The 19,297-nt window shown below is 39.9% G+C and overlaps 2 protein-coding genes across 11 annotated transcripts in view; one reads left to right on the plus strand and one right to left on the minus strand.

Annotated features, from left to right (window-relative positions):
- LOC144295641 (phosphatidylinositol 3,4,5-trisphosphate 3-phosphatase TPTE2-like) overlaps window positions 1–19,297 on the plus strand; it is a 174,220-nt gene that overhangs the window by 24,354 nt on the left and 130,569 nt on the right. For all 10 annotated transcript variants that reach the window (XM_077867923.1, XM_077867922.1, XM_077867928.1 and 7 more), the window contains one exon: window positions 11,410–11,466. In XM_077867923.1, coding sequence (XP_077724049.1) covers window positions 11,410–11,466 — 57 coding nt within the window. The remainder of the gene's footprint in view (window positions 1–11,409; window positions 11,467–19,297) is intronic.
- HNRNPA1L2 (heterogeneous nuclear ribonucleoprotein A1 like 2) lies at window positions 15,362–16,451 on the minus strand. The gene is given in 3 exon segments (XM_077869639.1): window positions 15,362–16,074; window positions 16,077–16,349; window positions 16,352–16,451. Coding segments are annotated over 3 exon segments (1,086 nt in total).

A 19,297-nucleotide genomic window follows, 5' to 3' on the forward strand; every position in this document is an offset into this window, starting at 1 on the left:
ACTTCTTGCTGTGATTTAGTTCTAATTTCAAGGCATTATGGTCTGAGAATATGCAGGGGACAATCCCAATCTTTTGGTATCGGTTCAGACCCGATTTGTGACCCAATATGTGGTCTATTCTGGAGAAAGTTCCATGTGCGCTTGAGAAGAATGTGTATTCAGTTGAGTTTGGATGTAAAGTTCTGTAGATATCTGTGAAATCCATCTGGTCCAGTGTATCATTTAAAGCACTCGTTTCTTTGGAGATGTTGTGCTTAGAAGACCTATCGAGTATAGAAAGAGCTAGATTGAAGTCACCAAGTATAAGTGTATTATTATCTAAGTATTTCTTCACTTTGGTTAATAATTGATTGATATATTTGGCAGCTCCCACATTCGGAGCATATATATTGAGGATTGTTAAGTCCTCTTGTTGAATAGATCCTTTAAGTATGATATAGTGTCCCTCTTCATCTCTCACTACAGTCTTTGGGGTAAATTTTAGTTTATCTGATATAAGGATGGCTACCCCTGCTTTCTTTTGAGGACCATTCGAATGGTAAATGGTTCTCCAACCTTTTATTTTCAGGCTGTAGGTGTCCTTCTGTCTAAAATGAGTCTCTTGTAGACAGCAAATAGATGGGTCCTGCTTTTTTATCCAGTCTGAAACCCTGCGCCTTTTGATGGGGTCATTAAGCCCGTTCACATTCAGAGTTACTATTGAGAGATATGAGTTTAGTGTCATCATGATATCTATTCAGTCCTTGTTTTTGTGGACTGTTCCACTGAACTTCTTCTTAAAGGGGAATTTTAAGAGTCCCCCTTAAAATTTCTTGCAGAGCTGGTTTGGAGGTCACATATTCTTTCAGTTCCTGCCTGTCTTGGAAGCTCTTTATCTCTCCTTCTATTCTGAATGAGAGCCTTGCTGGATAAAGGATTCTTGGTTGCATGTTCTTCTCATTTAGGACCCTGAATATATCGTGCCAGCCCTTTCTGGCCTGCCAGGTCTCTGTGGAGAGGTCTGCTGTTACCCTAATACTCCTCCCCATAAAAGTCAGGGATTTCTTGTCTCTTGCTGCTTTAAGGATCTTCTCTTTATCTTTGGAATTTGCAAGCTTCACTATTAAATGTCGAGGTGTTGAACGGTTTTTACTGATTTTAGGGGGGGATCTCTCTATTTCCTGGATGTGAATGCCTGTTTCCCTTCCCAGATTAGGAAAGTTTTCAGCTAGAATTTGTTCAAATACATATTCTGGCCCTCTGGCCCTTTCGGCACCCTCGGGAACCCCAATTAAACGTAGGTTTTTCTTTCTCAGGCTGTCGTTTATTTCCCTTAATCTATCTTCATGGTCTTTTAATTGTTTGTCTCTTTTTTCCTCAGTTTCCCTCTTTGCTATCAACTTGTCTTCTATGTCACTCACTCGTTCTTCCACCTCGTTAACCCTCGTCGTTAGGACTTCTAGTTTGGATTGCATCTCATTCAATTGATTTTTAATTTCTGCCTGATACGCTCTAAATTCTGCAGTCATGAAGTCTCTTGAGTCCTTTACACTTTTTTCTAGAGCCACCAGTAGCTGTATAATAGTGCTTCTGAATTGGCTTTCTGACATTGAATTGTAATCCAGATTTTGTAACTCTGTGGGAGAGAGGACTGTTTCTGATTCTTTCTTTTGAGGTGAGGTTTTCCTTCTAGTCATTTTGCTCAGTGCAGAGTGGCCAAAAGCAAGTTGTATTGGGAAAAAGAGAAAAAGAGAGGAGAGAAAGAAGGAAAGAAAAGAGAAAGAGAAAAAAAAAAGGAAGAAAGAAAAAAAAAAACAAGAAAAAAAAGAAAAAGAGAAAGAAAAAGAAAGGAGAAAAAAAGGGTTGGGGGAAGGAAACAAATCAAAAAGCAAAAAAAAAAAGAACCACGGGGGAGTATCTTCTGATTCTGTGTACTTTAAGTCCCTTGGCTTCTCCTGGAAGTTGTCCGTCTAGCTGGTGTTCTGGGGGAGGGGCCTGTTGTGCTGATTTTCAGGTGTTAGCAGTTGGGGGAGCTGCTGTGCCCCTGCCTGGTGCAGGGCTCAGTGGGGGTTGTTTACCCCGTGAGGCCGCAGGAGGAACAGCCCCAGTGGCGGGGCAGCTCTGGAAACCTGGATTCAGCTCCGGCAGGAACTCCGTCTGCAGGGCCTGGAGGCTCCGGGGCGGGGCCGCTGCTCTGCTTAGCTGGGGCAGGAGCGTCCTCGCTGTCCTGGGCCCTCCCGGCCTCTGCCTGTCCCGGGGGAGGCGGGATCCTGGGCTGTGTCCCGGCGCCCTGTGCTCCGGGGCCTGCGCTGGTGGATTCGTGCTCCCGCCCCGCAGCCCCCTCTGCGGAGCCGCCCCCGAGCCCCCCGAGCTGCTCCCGCCCCGCAGCCCCCTCCGCGGAGCCGCCCCCGATCCCCCCCCCCCCCCCGAGCCGCTCCGGGTCCCGCCGTGCGCGCTGCAGCCCTTAGGGAGCTCGGCGCACTCTCCCGGGGCGCAGGTGTCTGTTACTGTCCCAGGGAGCCCGAGGGCATCCTCGCCCTCCTGGGTCCTGCTCCAACTCCCCGCGAGCCCCTTTCCGCCCGGGAAGGTCGGTGCAGCTCCTGCTCCTCCGGGACGGGGCTCTCCTGTCCTGGGGACACTCGCCCCGGCCTCAGCCCGGCTCCTCGCGGGGCGCCTCCCCCTTGGAGGCCTTTGTTTCTTTATTTCTTTTTCCCCGTCTTCCTACCTTGATAGAAGCGCGAACTCTTCTCACTGTAGCATTCCAGCTGGTCTCTCTTTAAATCTCAGGCCGAATTGATAGATTTTCAGGATAATTTGAAGGTTTTCTAGGTAATTTGGTGGAGACAGGTGATTTGGAGACCCTACTCTTCCGCCATCCTGCCCCTCCTCCTGAATGCCTTTAATGTCTTTTTGTTGTCTGATTGCTGAGGCTAGGACTTCCAGTACTATGTTGAACAGCAGTGGTGAGAGTGGACATCCCTGTCGTGTTCCTGGCCTTAGCGGAAAGGCTCCCAGTGCTTCCCCATTGAGAATGATATTTGCTGTGGGCTTTTCATAGATGGCTTTTAAGATGCTGAGGAATGTTCCCTCTATCCCTACACACTGAAGAGTTTTGATCAGGATGGATGCTGTATTGTATCAAATGCTTTCCCTGCATCTATTGAGAAGATCATATTGTTCTTGTTTTTTCTCTAGTTGATATGATCTATCATGTTGATTGCTCTACGAGTGTTGAACCAGCCTTGCATCCCGGGGATAAATCCCAGTTGGTCATGGTGAATAATCTTCTTAATGTATTGTTGGATCTTATTGGCTAGTATCTTGGTGAAAATTTTTGCATCTGTGTTCATCAAGGATATTGGTCTATAATTCTCCTTTTTGGTGGGGTCTTTGTCTGGTTTTGGAATTAAGGTGATGCTGGCCTCATAGGACGAATTTAGTATTCCATCTCTTTCTATCTTTCCGAACAGCTTTAGTAGAATAGGTATGGTTTCTTCTTTAAACGTTTGATAAAATTCCCCTGGGAAGCCATCTGGCCCTGGACTTTTGTGTCTTGGGAGGTTTTTGATGACTGCTTCAATTTCCTCCCTGGTTATTGGCCTGTTCAGGTTTTCTCTGTCTTCCTGTTCCAGTTTTGGCAGTTTGTGATTTTCCAGAAATGCATCCATTTCTTCTAGATTCTCTAACTTATTGGCATATAGCTGTTCATATGTTTTTAAAATCGTTTGTATTTCGTTGGTATTGGTGGTGATCTCTCCTTTTCCATTCATGATTTTATTAATTTGAGTCTTTTCTCTCTTCTTTTTAATAAGGCTGGCTAATGGTTTATCTATCTTATTAATTCTTTCAAAGAACAAACTACTGGTTTTATTAATCTCTTCCACAGTTCTTCTGGTCTCGATTTCATTGAGTTCTGCTCGAATCTTTATTAACTGTCTTCTTCTGCTGGGTGTAGGATCTATTTGCTGTTTTTTCTCTAGCTCCTTTAGGCGTAAGGTTAGCTTTTGTATTTGAGTTCTTTCCAGTTTTTGGATGGCTGCTTGTATTGCGATGTATTTCCCCCTCAGGACTGCTTTTGCTGTATCCCAAAGATTTTGAACAGTTGTATCTTCATTCTCAGTAGTTTCCATGAATCTTTTTAATTCTTCTCTAATTTCCTGGTTGACCCTTTCATCTTTTAGCAGGATGGTCTTTAACCTCCAGTGTTTGAATTCCTTCCAAACTTCTTCTTGTGGTTTAGTTCTAGTTTGAAAGCATTATAGTCTGAAAATATGCAGGGGACAATCCCAATCCCAAAAGGTATCAGTTAAGACCTGATTTGTGACCCGGTATGTGGTCTATTCTGGAGAAAATTCCATGTGCACTTGAGAAGAATGTGTATTCAGTTGCGTTTGAATGTAAAGTTCTATAAATATCTGTGAAATCCATCTGATCCAGTGTATCATTTAAAGCTCTTGTTTCTTTGGAGATGTTGTGCTTAGAAGTCCTGTTGATTGTAGAAAGCACTACTACATTCAAGTCACCAAGTATAAGTGTAGTATTATCCCAGTATGTCTTAACTTTGGTTATTAATTGATTGATATACTTGGCAGCTCCTACATTAGGGGCGTAAATATTCGTGATTGTAAGTCCTCTTGTGGGGTAGATCCTCTAAGTATGATATAGTATCCTTCTTCATCTCTTACTACAGTCTTTGAGATAAACCTTAATTTATCTGATATGAGGATGGCTACCCCTGCTTTCTTTTGAGGACCATTTTAATGGTAAATGGTTCTCCAACCTTTTATTTTCAGGCTGGAGGTGTTGTTAGGTCTAAAATGAGTCTCTTGTAGACAGCAAATAGATGGGTCTTGCTTTTTTATCCAGTCTGAAACCCTGCGCCTTTTGATTGGATCAATAAGCCCATTCATGTTCAGAGTTACTATTGAAAGATATGAATTTAGTGTCATCATAATACCTATTCAGTCTTGTTTTTGTGGGTTATTTCTTTGGACTTCCTTTTTCTTTTACAGAGTCCCCTTTAATATTTCTTGCAGAGCTGGTTTGGTGGTCACATATTCTTTAAGTGTCTGCCTATCTTAGAAGCTCTTTAATCTTCCTCTATTCTGAATGAGAGCCTTGCTGGATAGAGTATTCTTGGCTGCATATTCTTCTCACTTAGTACCCTGAATATCCTGCCAGTCCTTTCTGGCCTGCCAGTTCTGTAGATAGGTCTGCTGTTAACCTGATACTTCTCCCTATAAAGGTTAGGGATTTCTCGTCTCTTGCTGCTTTAAGGATCTTCTTTTTATCTTTGAAATTTGCAAGTTTCACTATTAAATGTCGGGGTGTTGAACGGTTTTTATTGATTTTAGGGGGGGATCTTTATATATCCTGGATCTGAATGCCTGTTTCCCTCCCCCCCAAGTTAGGGAAGTTATCAGCTACATTTGTACAAATACACTTTTGGTCCTCTGTCTCTTTCAGTGCCCTCTGGAACCACAATTAAACACAGATTTTTCCTTCTGATGCTGTCATTTATTTCCCTTAACCTTTCCTTGTGGTCTTTTATTTGTTTTTCTCTTTTTTCCTCAGCTTCCTTCCTTGCCATCAACTTGTTTTCTATATCTCTCACTCATTCTTCTACCTCATTAACCCTCGTCGGTAGGACCTCCAGTTGGATTGCATCTCATTTAATTGATTTTTAATTTCGGCCTGATTAGATCTAAATTCTGCAGTCATGTAACTCTTGATTCCTTTATGCTCTTTCCCAGAGCCACCAGTAGCTTTATAATTGTGCTTTGAATTGGCTTTCTGACATCAAATTGTAATCCAAATTTTGTAACTCTGTGGGAGAGAGTACTATTTCTGATTCTTTCTTTTGTGGTGAGTTCTTCCTTCTAGTCATTTTGCTTAGTGCAGAGTGGCTAAAAACCAGTTGTACTGGATGAAGGAAGAAAAAAGAGAAAAAAGGGGGGGGGGGACAAACAAAAAACAAGGAGGGATATCCTCTGATTCTATATACTGTAAGTCCCTCGACTTCCCCTGGAACTTTTCAATACCTCTTGCTCAAGAACTTGCTCCTCCCCTATCCTTCCAGCTGGTCTTCTGGGGGAGGGGCCTGCTGTGCTGATTCTCAGGTGTGTGCACCTGGGGGAGCTGCCCCGCCCCCCTGCCATGTGCACGGTTCAGTGAGAGCTCTTTATCCTGTGAGGCCCATGCTCCCTGGTGGCCCCACTCAGTCCAGGCACAAGGTGACACCAGAAGGAACAACAACAGTGGTGGCAGCCAGCTCTCTAGCCCTGGAGGCAGCAGTATCTACCGTAGTCTCCCAGTCCTCAGGGGCCTGGATGCTCCGGGGTCGGGGGTGCCAATCTGCATAGGTCAGGGCCACCCGGCGGCAGGAGCGTCCTCGCTGTCCTGTGTCCTCCCGGCCTCCGCCTGTCCTGGGGAAGCCCTGGATCCTGGGCTGTGTCCCCTGGTGCCCTGGGCTCCCGGGCCTGAGCCACTGGAATCGCGCTCCCGGGCCGCGCAGCCCCCTCGGCGGAGCCGCCACCTGAGCCGCCCCCCTAGCTGCTCCCAGGCCCCCCCGGGCACACCCTGCAGCCCTTTAGGGAGCTCGACCGCGGGGTGTGGCCGCTCTGCCCCGGGGTGCAGGTCCTCTGTTAGTGCCCCTGGGAACCTGGGGGCTCCACTGCCCCTCCTGGGATCCTGCCTGAGTTCCCTGCGAGCGCCTTTCCATCCGGGAAAATTGGGAAAGCTCCTGCTTCTCCGGGCCTGGGCTTTCCTGTCCTGGGGCGCTGGCGGCGCGGCCTTAGCCCGGCTCCTCGCGGGGCCCCTCCCCCTCGGATGCTTATTTATTTATTCCTCCCCCGCCCCCTGGCTTCCTACCTTGATAGAAGCGTGAACTCTTCTCACTGTAGCATTCCAGCTGTTCTCTCTTTAAAGATTTTATTCATTCATGAGAGACACAGGCAGAGGGAGAAGCAGGCTCCATGCCGGGAGCCCGACGTGGGACTCGATCCTGAGACTCCAGGATCACACCCCCGGGCCTAAGGCAGGCGCTAAACCGCTGAGGCACCCAGGGATCCCCGCTTCTCTCTTTAAATCTCAGGCCAAATTTGTAGGTTTTCAGGATGATTTGAAAGTTATCTAGGTAAGTTGGTGGGGACAACTCTTGGTGATCCTACTCTTCCACCATCTTGCCCCGCCCCGAGCAACTGAGTTCTAAAGATTCTGAGTTCTGTGGCTGATTTTGTTTTATGTTTTCTATTTACTTATTGAGGGTCTCAATAAGTCCTCCACTCTACTTTCAAGTCCAGTGAATAGCTTCATGACCATTACTTTAAATTCTCTGTCAGTCATGTTTCTTCTTTCATTTAGCTCTCTTGCTGTGATTTTGTCTTGTTCTTTCTTTTGGGACATATTCTTCTGTCTCCTCATTTGTCCAACTCTGTGTCTGTTTCTGTGTTGGGAAAGTAGCTGCATCTCCTGATATTGGAAAAAAGAGGTCCTGGGGCACCTGGGTGGCTCAGTAGTTGAGCATCTGCCTTTGGCTCAGGTCATGATCCTGGGGTTCTGTGATTGAGTCCTGCATCAGGCTCCCTACATGGAGCCTGCTTCTCCCTATGCCTGTGTCTCTGCCTCTCTGTATGCATCTCTTATGAATAAATACATAAAATCTTTTAAAAAAAGAAAAAGAAAAAAAAAGGTCCTGTAGTGCAGTGCAGTGTCTCCTGTTCACCAGAACCTGGCACTTCAGAGGTGTCTTCTATGGGTTGTGTGTGCCCAACTGTTGCAGCTGAGCTGTGTTTGCCTTCACTCTAATCATTTGCAATGACTCTCTTTGTCTGTTGTGGGTATCAGAGGTTTGACTATCTTAGTCAATGTTGTATAATAAAAAATTAACAGGAAAAGTGAAATGATGTATGTGAAAATCTAAAGCACCATAAATAAGTTTATGCTAATATTCAAAACAGGGGTAAAGATAAATAGAAGAAGCACAGAGGATTTTTAGGGCAGTCAGAATACTCTGTATGATATTATAATGATGGATCCATGTCATTATACATTTGTATAGGATGTACAACACCAAGTGAACCATAATGTAAACTATGGACTTTGGGTGATAATGATGTGTCTCTATATGTCTATCAATGATAACAAACATACTATTCTGGTGGAGGATGTTGCTAATAGAGGAGGCAATACGTATGTGGGGACAGGGGGCATATGGGAAATCTTTGTATCCTCCTCTTAATTCTGCTATTAACCTAAAAATGCTTTAAAACATAAAGTCTTTAAAAACAAAGCACAACTACCTCCTAATGTAGATGTCACCTGTTGAATTGGGATTACAGGGGTTGTTTCTTCTTCACTCTGGTATATCTGGAGCCACCAGAATCTTGACACAATGAAGCACTCCGAAAACTATTGTTGAAATAATAAATGTGCTATAAAGTGCTACAGCTTTTGTATTTTGGAATTGCCAGGTAACATTACTTCTAATGTTTCTGTGAGAGGAGAACCAGGCAATATATACATATATACATACAATAGCAGAAAGCTATTTTTTGCTTTTTTAAGGTAAATGCATTGTTCCTCCTTAAAAAAAAAGGAAAACAACACCATGAAAATTTGTTATAGCAAAATCAGAAAACACAATCAATAAATCCATCCACAAATAATCATTCTTAATTTCTGACACATGTCCTTCTAGTTTTTTAAGGCATATACATTTTTTGTTTGCAGATAATAAATCACATTCCTTTAAAAATTGCTTAATGACATATCATGAATATATTTCCTTGTTAATAAACATACATATGCATTTAAAACATTTTTTCCAGGTTTATGAAGGTATAATCAACAAAATATATTTAAAGTGTACAAAGTAATGATTTGGTATACATTGTAAAAAGATTATTCAATTGGATTAACATAGCCATCACCTCATATATATACTTTATGTGTGAGATCATTTAAGTCTACTCTCTTAGCAAATTTCAATTATACAATACAGTGTTATCAACTATAGCCACCATATTATACATTAGGTCCTCAGACCCTAATTTATTTTATGACTGAAAGTTTGTATTCTTTTACCAACTTCTGCCTATTTCTTTGATTTCCCACTCCTTGATAACTATTTTTTACTGTCTGCTTCTATGAGTTCAACCTTCCTTCCTTCCTTTATTTCTTCTTTCTTTTCTTTCTTTCTTTCTTTCTTTCTTTCTTTCTTTCTTTCTTTCTTTCTTTCTTTCTTTCTCTTTCTTTCTTTCTTTCTTTCTTTTTTCTTTCTTTCTTTTCTTTCTTTTCTTTCTTTTTTTTTTCTTTTAAAGGTCCCACATATAAGTGACACCAAGAAGCATTTGTCTTTGTCTGGCTTATTTCACACAGCTTAATACTTTCAGGTTCATTCATGTTGTTACAAATGGCAAAAATTCCTTTTTAAGGTTGAGTAATACTCTATTTTATATATATATATATATATATATATATATATATATCACATTTTCTTTATCCATTCATGCATAAGTTGTTTCCATATCTTGACTATTTTTTTAATCAATGCTTCAATGAACATGGGGGTACAGATGGCTTTGTGAGATAATGATTTCATTTCCTTTGAATATATACCCACAGGTGAGATTAGTAGATCATATTGTAGTTCCATTTTTATTTTTTTGAACCCTGCATACTGTTTTCCTTAGTGGCTGTACAGTTATATTCTACCACCAGTGCCCAAAGGCTTCCTCTTCTCTGAATCCTCACCAGAATTTTGTTATCTTTTGTTGTTTTGATAAAAGATATCCAAACAGGTATGAGGTACTATCTCATTGTGGTTTTGATTTGCTTTTCCCTCATGATGATTAGTGATGTTGAGCACCTTTTTATGTACCTGTTGGCCTTTTGTAGGTCTTCTTGGAAAAAATGTTTATTTTAGTTCTTTGCTTATTTTTAAATTGGGTTATTTGGGGGTTTTGCTATTAAGTTGAATGAGTTCCTTGTATATTTTGGATATAAACCCTTTATCTGATATGTAGTTTGAAAGTGGTTTGTTTTTTTGTTTTTTTTGGTTTTTTTGAAAGTGTTTTCTCCTACTCCATAGGATGCCTTTTCATTTTTAAAAAAGATTTTATTTATTTATTCATGAGACACACACACACACACACACACACACACACACACACACACAGAGGCAGGTCTCTTTCAGGCAGAGGGAGAAGCAGGCTCCATGCAGGGATCCCAATGTGGGACTTGACCCTGAGATTCCGGGATCATGCCTTGAGCCAAAGGCAGACATTCAACTGCTATTTCCTCTAAACCCTTCTTTTAATTTTTTTCTCTTTTTGCTCTCTGGTTAGATGAATTCCACTGCCCTGTATTTGAGTTCACTGAATGTTTCTTCCACTTGGGTGATGGGGGTCCAAAGTTACAACTCTCTAGTCATAAAATAAATAGATTATGGGGGGCAGCCCCGGTAGCGCAGCGGTTTAGCGCCGCCTGCAGCTCAGGACGTGATCCTAGAGACCCGGGATCGAGTCCCACATCAGGCTCCCTGCATGGAGCCTGCTCCTCCCTCTGCCTTGTGTCTCTGCCTCTCTCTCTGTAGCTGTGTCTCTATGAATAAATAAATAAAACCTTAAAATAAATAGATTATGGGGATGTAATATGCAGCATGGTGACTATAGTTAAAACTGTATTGCATATTCATAAATTGCTAGGAGAGTACATCTTAAAACTCCTTATAATGAGAAAAATTCTATAAGTATCGTGACAGATGATGTGCACCTGAACCTAGCATAATGTATGTCAGTTATATCTTCATATATCTTAATAAAAAATTTTTTAAAGAACTAACAGAAAGAAAAGTCATTCTGATGATATGCTCTCTACTTTCAACTTAAAAACTCTTGTAAACAAAATTTAGGCAAATTCTAATATAGAATTTAGGGCAAAATTCTTTCTGCCCTACCAAATAATGCGTAGGAACTGGTCTTGCCATGGAAATTCTCATCTGGCGTTTTCTTTCCATTCTCTTTATATTCTTTCATTAACTGTCACCTGGATCCACCTCCCCATCCCTACTCTCATGTCTCTGACTCTCTTCCCAAATTTATTCAACAGATACCAGAATGGTAAAAAATTTGGGAAAGAAGCAAGGATAACTTAATCATCACTGCTGCTTCTCTCTTGCTTCTTGCTATTTCCAGTAAATATGCATGCGCATGTGTACACACACACACACACACACACACACCCCAGAGAGAGGCTGGCTTACAGATCCCATTGTGGTAACTCAAAGCTATTTCTTCAGTTTCTGTCACCTCGCCTCAGGATTTGTGATGTGCTGTTTACTTTTCTTGCCTGAAATTCCTGTCAGGAAAGAGCATGATTTCCTTCCAGTTATCTGACTTAATTTTTTGTGTATTTTTTCCCCTTTGGCAGAAGTCAGAATGCTCGAGGGTCATCCTTGGTGTCCCCTGGCCACAATACCAACAATAGGTGAGTTGATTTTCTGTCATCTGAGTGGGAAAATCATATAGCTTGTTCAGATAGCCTGTCAGCTTCTATATGTAACTTTTTTTTTCTGTTTTGGATCTAGATGTAAAAAGAAGGAACAATCAAAGAGGGAAAACATTTACTAAGGGTCTGTTTGTGAGCTTTAGGGACTACCAGTTAAAATGCTGGGGAAACCATCAGAGTGTCTGTATGTGACATTATATTTGTGTGGGCCAAAGGAAGAGAGAATACTACTTGGAAGCAAAAAAGACAATAACAGTGGACAGGGAGCAGAGGAGCCCTTGTCAGAAAAATAAAGGAGCTAACCCACCTTCATATTGGATGGAGCCTCAGCCCTAGGCCTGAAATTAGTTGGCCATATCTGAGGAGCAAGAAAAACATCCATGAAGCATGAAAAGTAAAGAAGTGGTAGAGGGACTTGGAATCAGAAAATTAAATGGGGTAGGAAGGACAGGTACCTACAAACTATAGTTGAATTTGAAATCGATGCAATTGCAAAAGCAGATACACTTTGGGGTTAGGTTCAGTAGTCAAGAAATGTTTTAAAATCTTGATCCATTAAGAATTCTTTTACAGGTCTAAGAATTTTATTTCTACCAAGAAAAGAGCTGCATTTCTAGGGGAAAGTGAAATACTTCTTTTCAAATAACCAAATTATATTAGAATATTTTTAGTGTTCAACCACATTAACAGTTGTAGATAAATTATAGTTAATTTGAATGAGAAAAGTATGTAAGATGTCACAGGGTGTTTGATCAGATACATTTTATCCTTTAGTTCTGATTGGAATGAATTGACATCAATAACTGATAAGGCAGTTATCAATGAAAGATGAGAGAAATACATGTAAAGATACACCCAGAAATATTCAATGCAGAGTTTCTTAGACACTCTTCCTAATGCGTTGGCAGTGTCACCTTCTATATGTAACATATTTTTTATCTAGATGGATAGAAGAGGAACAGGTCCTCCTATCTGGGTTACCAGCAGTCAAAATTCTTAGAAAACTATTGGATTGTTGTATGAGATTCTACGAGATGGGGCTGTATTATTTGCTGGGGCTACTGTAGCAAAATATCACAAAATTTAATAGTTTAAACAACAGAAATTTATTGTCTCAGTCTCAGAGGCTAGAAGTTGATATCAGGGTGTCAGTAGGATTGTTTCCTACAGAAGGCTGTGAGAAAGAATCTATTCCATGCCTTTCTCCTAGCTTCTGGTGATTGCTGTCAATATTTGCTGTTCCATGGTATGTAGAACCATCGCTCTAATCTCTACCTTAATCTCTACATGGATGAAGTATGTATGTCTGTGTCTAAATTTTTCCTTTGTATAAGGGCACTGGTCATACTGGATTAGTAGCCCACTCTAAACTATTATGACTGTATCTTAAGCACATCTACAGCAACACTATTTCCAGTAAATTCATATTCTAAGTTATAGGGGATAGGATTTCAATGTATCTATTTTGGTGGGACAATATTCAACTTACAATATGTGACAAGTAAGGAGAGATTCCTATTTGTAGCCAGGAGAATAATAGCAGTAGACTGGGAACAGAAGAGGCCTCTACAGGAAATAATGGAACTAATAGACATTGGTTTGCCCACAGCCTCCAGGGCTCTGCCACCATGTGAGAGATAGCCCTCAGACTCAAACCCACTATCATAGTGGGTAGAGTCACTGCCTCAGACCTATAGTCTGAGGGGCAGGGAAGATGACTATAATGGGTGAAAGTAAGGAGGTAATGGAAGGACTTGAGAATCAGGAATTTAGATGGAGTAAGAGGGTTGTGTACATTATAAACTGCAATTAAAGTGAAATAAATGCCACCACAAAAGACTGTTACATATTGGATTAGGGACAAGTAAAGAACATTACTTAAACCTTGATGCTTACTATTTTCACAAGCCTAAGATATATCATCATATGAAGTCTTATTCCTTTTTTTAGAAAAATTAATTTCAGTATAATTAACATACAGCATTATGTTAGTTTCAGATGTACAACAGTGATTCCACAATTCTATACATTACTCAGTGCTCATCACAATAAGTGTGCTTTTAATTCTCTTTGACCTGTTTCACTCATCCCCCTGCCCACTTCCCCTCTGGTAACCTAGTTAAGAGTCTGTTGTATTGTGTGTGTGTTTTTTTAAGTTTTTTAAGGAACCTTCATACTGTTTTCCGGAGTGGCTATACTAGCTTGCATTCTCTCCAACAGTGTAAGAGGATTCCCCTTTCTCCACACCTTTGCCAACATTTATTGTTTCCCAACTTGTTAATTTTAGCCATTCTGACAGGTGTGAGGTGGTATCTCATTGTGGTTTTGATTTGTATTTCCCTGATGCTGAGGGACGTTGAGCATTTTTTCATGTCCATGGACAAATGATTGGATAAAGAACATGTGGTGTAGATATATAATGGAATATTACTCAGCCATAAAAAAAAGAAATCTTATAATTTGCAATGATGTGAGTGGAACTAGAGGGCATTAAGCTAAGTGAAATAAGTCAGTCAGAGAAAGACAATCATCATGATTTCACTCATATGTGGAATTTAAGAAACAAAACAGAGGATCATAGAGGAAGGGAGGGAAAATAAAATAAGACAAAATCAGAGAGGGAAACAAACCATAAGTGACTCTTAACTATAGGAAACAAACTCAGAATTACTGGGAGGGGAGATGGGTGAGGGGATGGAGTAACTGGGTGATGGGCATTAAGGAAAACACATGATCTAATGAGCACTGGGTATTATATGCAACTGATGAATCACTGAACTCTACCTCTGAAACTAATGATACACCATATGTTAATTGAATTTAAATAAATTTTAAAATTCTCTTTTTCCTTTGTTGGTTTGTTTTGTTTCTTAAGTTCTACATATGAGTGAAATCATATGGTATTTGTCTTTCATTATACTCTCTATGTCCATCCATGTTGTTGCAAATGGCAAGATTTCACTATTTTCTATAGCTGAGCAATATTCGTGTGTGTGTATGTGTGTATTATATATATATAATGGTGGCAGGGCCTACACACACACACACACACACACACACACACACACACACATATAATCTCACATCTTTATCCATTCATCTATCAATGGACACTTGGATTTAGCTATTCTGAAAACTGTGAGATGATATCTCATTTTTCATTGTAGTTTTAATTTGCATTTCCCTGATGATGATATTGAGCATCTTTTCATGTGCCTGTTTGTCATCTGGATATCTTCTTTGGAGAAAAGTCTGTTCATGTCTTCTGCCCATTATTAAATTGGATTATTTGATTTTAGTGTTGGGTTGTATGATTCTTCACATATTTTAGGTACTAACCCTTTATTGGATATGTCACTTGCAAATATCTTCTCCTATTCCTTAGATTGTCTTTTAGTTTTGTTGATTTTTTTCCTTTGTTGTACAGAAGACCTATGTATCAATCTACTTTGTTGAGAGTTTTTATCATGAATAGATGTTGTGCTTTATCAAATCCTTTTTCTGTATTGACGGAAATAATAATATGGTTTTTATTTCTCCTATTGATGTGCTTTATCATAATGATTTTCAAATATTGAACCACTTTTGCAGACCTAGAATAAATAATAGTTGATTGGGATGAATGACCTTATTACTAGAATATTGGATTCATTTTGGTAATATTTTGTTGTGGATTTTTTTTAAGACACATTAATTCAGCGTCATGATCAGACTATTACATTTAGCAATCAACAGCATGGGTGCAAAAAAAATCTACATTAAAACCCCTTGTTGGAATGCTTTACACTTTCCACAGAACAGAAACTAAAATAATCTGTTATACAGTTAGTCACAAATACAGTCCTTGAGTTTTTTGCCCACACATGAGTATTGTCTAAAACATGTCTTTTTTTGTATCAGCTAGGCCCTGCTTGGCTGAGTTCACAAATCTGTTGTAACCTGTAGCTTCCTTGTCACTTCTCTGGCTCTCCTCTCCTGCTAAGCTTTGTTTCCTGGGAGTAATTAAAAACCTTCTGCCACTGCCATAGCTGCTGCTGCTTCTGGAACTGCCATAGCCACCTTGGTTTTGTGGTTTGGCAAAGTATTGGCCTCCACCACCATAGGGGCCAGAGCTTCTGCCTCCAAAATTTCCTCCTTTCATGGGTCCAAAATTTGAGGATTGATTGCTATAATTGCCAAAATCATTATAGCTTCCACCACCTCCAAAGTTGCTTCCATTATTACCAAATCTGTTATAGCCATCCCCACTGCCACCATATCCACCACCACCTCCACTACCACCAAAGCCACCTCGACCACTAAAGTTCCCTCTACAACCAAAGTTGTCATTCCCACCAAAACCACCTCCATGACCACCACCAAAGTTTCCAGAACCACTTCGGCCTCTTTGGCTGGATGAAGCACTAGCTATCTCTTGCTTCAGTAGGGCTTTACTTAATTCACAGTTGTGGCTATTCACAGTATGGTATTTTTTAATGACAATCTTGTCTACAGAGTCATGGTCATCAAATGTCACAAAAGTAAAACCTCTCTTTTTGCCACTGCCTCAGTCAGTCATGATCTCAATCATTTCAATTTTCCCATATGTTCAAAATAATCTCTTAGATGGTGTTCTTCAGTGTCTTCTTTAATGCCACCAACAAAAATCTTTTTCACAGTTAAGTGGGCACCAGGTCTTTGAGAATATTCTCATGAGACAGCCCTCTTTGGTTCCACAACTCTTCCATCCCCCTTGTGTAGCCTTACATTCATGGCTTCATCCACCTTCTCCACAGTGGCATACATGCCAAACTCAAAGCCTTTGGAGCGCTTGGTGTTTGGATCTCTCATTACCACACAGTCCATAAGTGTCCCCCATTGCTAAAATGGCTCCTCAGACTCTCATCGGTTGTTTCAAAGCTCAAACCTCCAATGAAGAGCCTCCTCAACTGCTCAGGCTCTTTGGGAGACTCTGACTTAGACATGATGGCCGTGGGAGGGGAGACTTTAATGATGCTTACTCGAAGGTGTCCAGGGGCAGAAAGGAATAATCTAACGAACGTATCTTGTTGCGGATTTTTGCATCTATGTTCATCAAAGGTATTGGCCTGTAGTTCTCTCTCTCTCTCTCTCTCTCTCTTTTGTACTGTCTTTATCTGGTTTTGGTATCAAGGTAAGGGTAGCCTTCTGAAATGAATTTGAAAGCTTTTCTTCCTCTTCTATTTTTGGAATAGCTTGAAGAGAATAAGTATTAATTCTTCTTTAATGTTTCATTGGCGTCAACTGTGAAGATATATGGTCCTGGAATTTCGTTTGTTGAAAGATTTTGATTACTGAGTCAATTTAATTGCTGGTAATCAGTCTATTCAAATTTTCTATTTCTTTCTCATTCATTTTTGGAAGATTATGTATTCTAGGAATGCATACAATTCTTCTGGGTTATCCAATTTGTTGGCATATAATTTTCATAATTTTATCTTAGAATCCAATGTATGTCTGTGGTATTGGTTATTATTTCTCATCTTTTATTTATGATTTTGAGCCCTCTCTGTCTGTCTGTCTGTCTCTCTCTTTTCTCTTTTTTTTTAATGAGTCTGGCTAAAAGTTTATTAATTTTGTTGATCTTTAAAAAAAAAAAACAGTTCCAGGTTTCATTGATCTGTTTCATTGTAATCTTTATTATTCCCTTCCTTCTACTGGTGTGGGGTTTTGCTTTCTTTTTCTAGTTCTGTTAGGTGTCACATTAGGTTGTTTATTTGAGATTTTTGTTGCTTCCTGATGTAGGCCTGTATTAGCATAAACTTCTCTCTTAAGACTGGCTTTGCTGTATTCCAAAGATTTTGGACCATTGTATTCTTGTTTTCATTTGTCCCCATGTTTTCTTGATTTCTGATTTATTTTTTGGTTGACTCATTAATTATTTAGTAGCATGGTATTTAATCTCCATGTATTTGTGTTCTTTCCAGATTTCTTCTTCTGGTTGGTTTCTAGTTTCATAGTGTTATAGTCAGAAAAGATTCATGGCATGCATTCAGTCTTTTTAAATTTGTTGAGACTTGTTTTATGGCCTAAACTGTGATCGATTCTGGATAATACTGTATGTGCAATTGAGAAGAATGTGTATTCTACTGTTTTAAGATGAAATGCTCTGAATATATCTGTTCCATCTGATCCAATGTGTTGTTTAAGGCCACTGTTTCCAGGGCACCTGGGTGGCTCAGTCAGTTAAGTGTCCAACTTAATTTCTGCTCAGGTCATGATCTCAGGTTGTGAGATTGAGCCCTGCATTGAACTCCACACTCAGCACAGAGTCTGCTTCAGATTCTCTCTCTCCCTTCATCCTTCCCCCTTCTGGTGCTCTCTTTCTATGTCTCTATCTCTCCCTAAATAATAAATGAGTAGATAAATATCTTTAAAAAATAAAGCCACTGTTTTCTTGTTGATTTTCTATTTGGATGATCTGTCCATTGATGTAAGTGGAGTGGTAAAGTCCCCTACTATTATTGTATTACTAACAATTATTTTATGTTTGTTATGAACTGCTTTGTGTATTTGGGTATTCGCATGTTGGATGCATACATATTTTCAATTGTTATATATTCTTGTTGAATTGTTCCCTTTATGATTATTATATAGTGTTCTTCTATGTTTCTTATTACATTCCTTGTTTTAACATCTATTTTGTCTGATATGAGTATTGCTATCCTAGCTTTCTTTCTACTTCCATTTGTATGATAATGCTTTTCCATCCCTTCATTTTGGATCTGCACATGTCTTTAGTTCTGACATGTGTCTCCTATAGGCAGCAAATAAATAAGTCTTGCTTTTTTATGCATTCCATCATTCTATGCATTTTGACAGAAGCATTCAGCCTGTTTACATTCAAAGTCAATAGTGATGGATATGTACTTATTGATAGGTATGCCATTTGTTCCTTGTTTTATGGTTATTTCTGTAGTTCTTTTTTTAATAATAAATTTATTTTTTATTGGTGTTCAATTTGCCAACATACAGAATAACACTCAGTGCTCATCCCGTCAAGTGCCCACCTCAGTGCCCGCCACCCAGTCACCCCCACCCCCAGCCCTCCTCCCTTTCCACCACCCCTAGTTTGTTTCCCAGAGTTAGGAGTCTTCCATGTTCTGTCTCCCTTTCTGATATTTCCCACTTATTTTTTCTCCTTTCCTCTTTATTCCCTTTCACTATTATTTATATTCCCCGAATGAATGAGACCATATAATGTTTGTCCTTCTCCGATTGACTTATTTCACTCAGCATAATACCCTCCAGTTCCATCCACGTCGAAGCAAATGGTGGGTATTTGTCGTTTCTAATGGCTGAGTAATATTCCATTGTGTACATAAACCACATCTTCTTCTGTTTGTTGTCAAATTGAACACCAATAAAAAATAAATTTATTTAAAAAAACCCACATCTTCTTTATCCATCATCTGTAGTTCTTCTGTTCCTTTCTTGTTTCCTCTCATGGCTAGTTGCCTTTCTTTAGTGATATGCTTGGATTTCTCTCTTTCTCTCTATTTTTTTACATATCTATTACCAGTTTTTGATTTGCAGCTCCATTAGGTTTATGTATAACATCTAATGCATATAGCAGTCTATATGAAGATGATGGTTGCTTAAATTTGAATCCATTTTAAAAGCCCTAAATTTTTACTCCTCTCCCCACATTTTAGGTGTATAGTGTCATACTTACAACCTTTATATTGTGAATCCCTTGACTGATTGTATAGATATATTTTGCTTTTGTGCTTCTTACTTTTCTTATTCCTGGTTATGATCTCTTCTTTTCACCCAGAGTCCCCTTTAAATC

This window comes from Canis aureus, chromosome 24 (genome assembly GCF_053574225.1).
Source record: "Canis aureus isolate CA01 chromosome 24, VMU_Caureus_v.1.0, whole genome shotgun sequence".
NCBI lineage: Eukaryota > Metazoa > Chordata > Mammalia > Carnivora > Canidae > Canis > Canis aureus.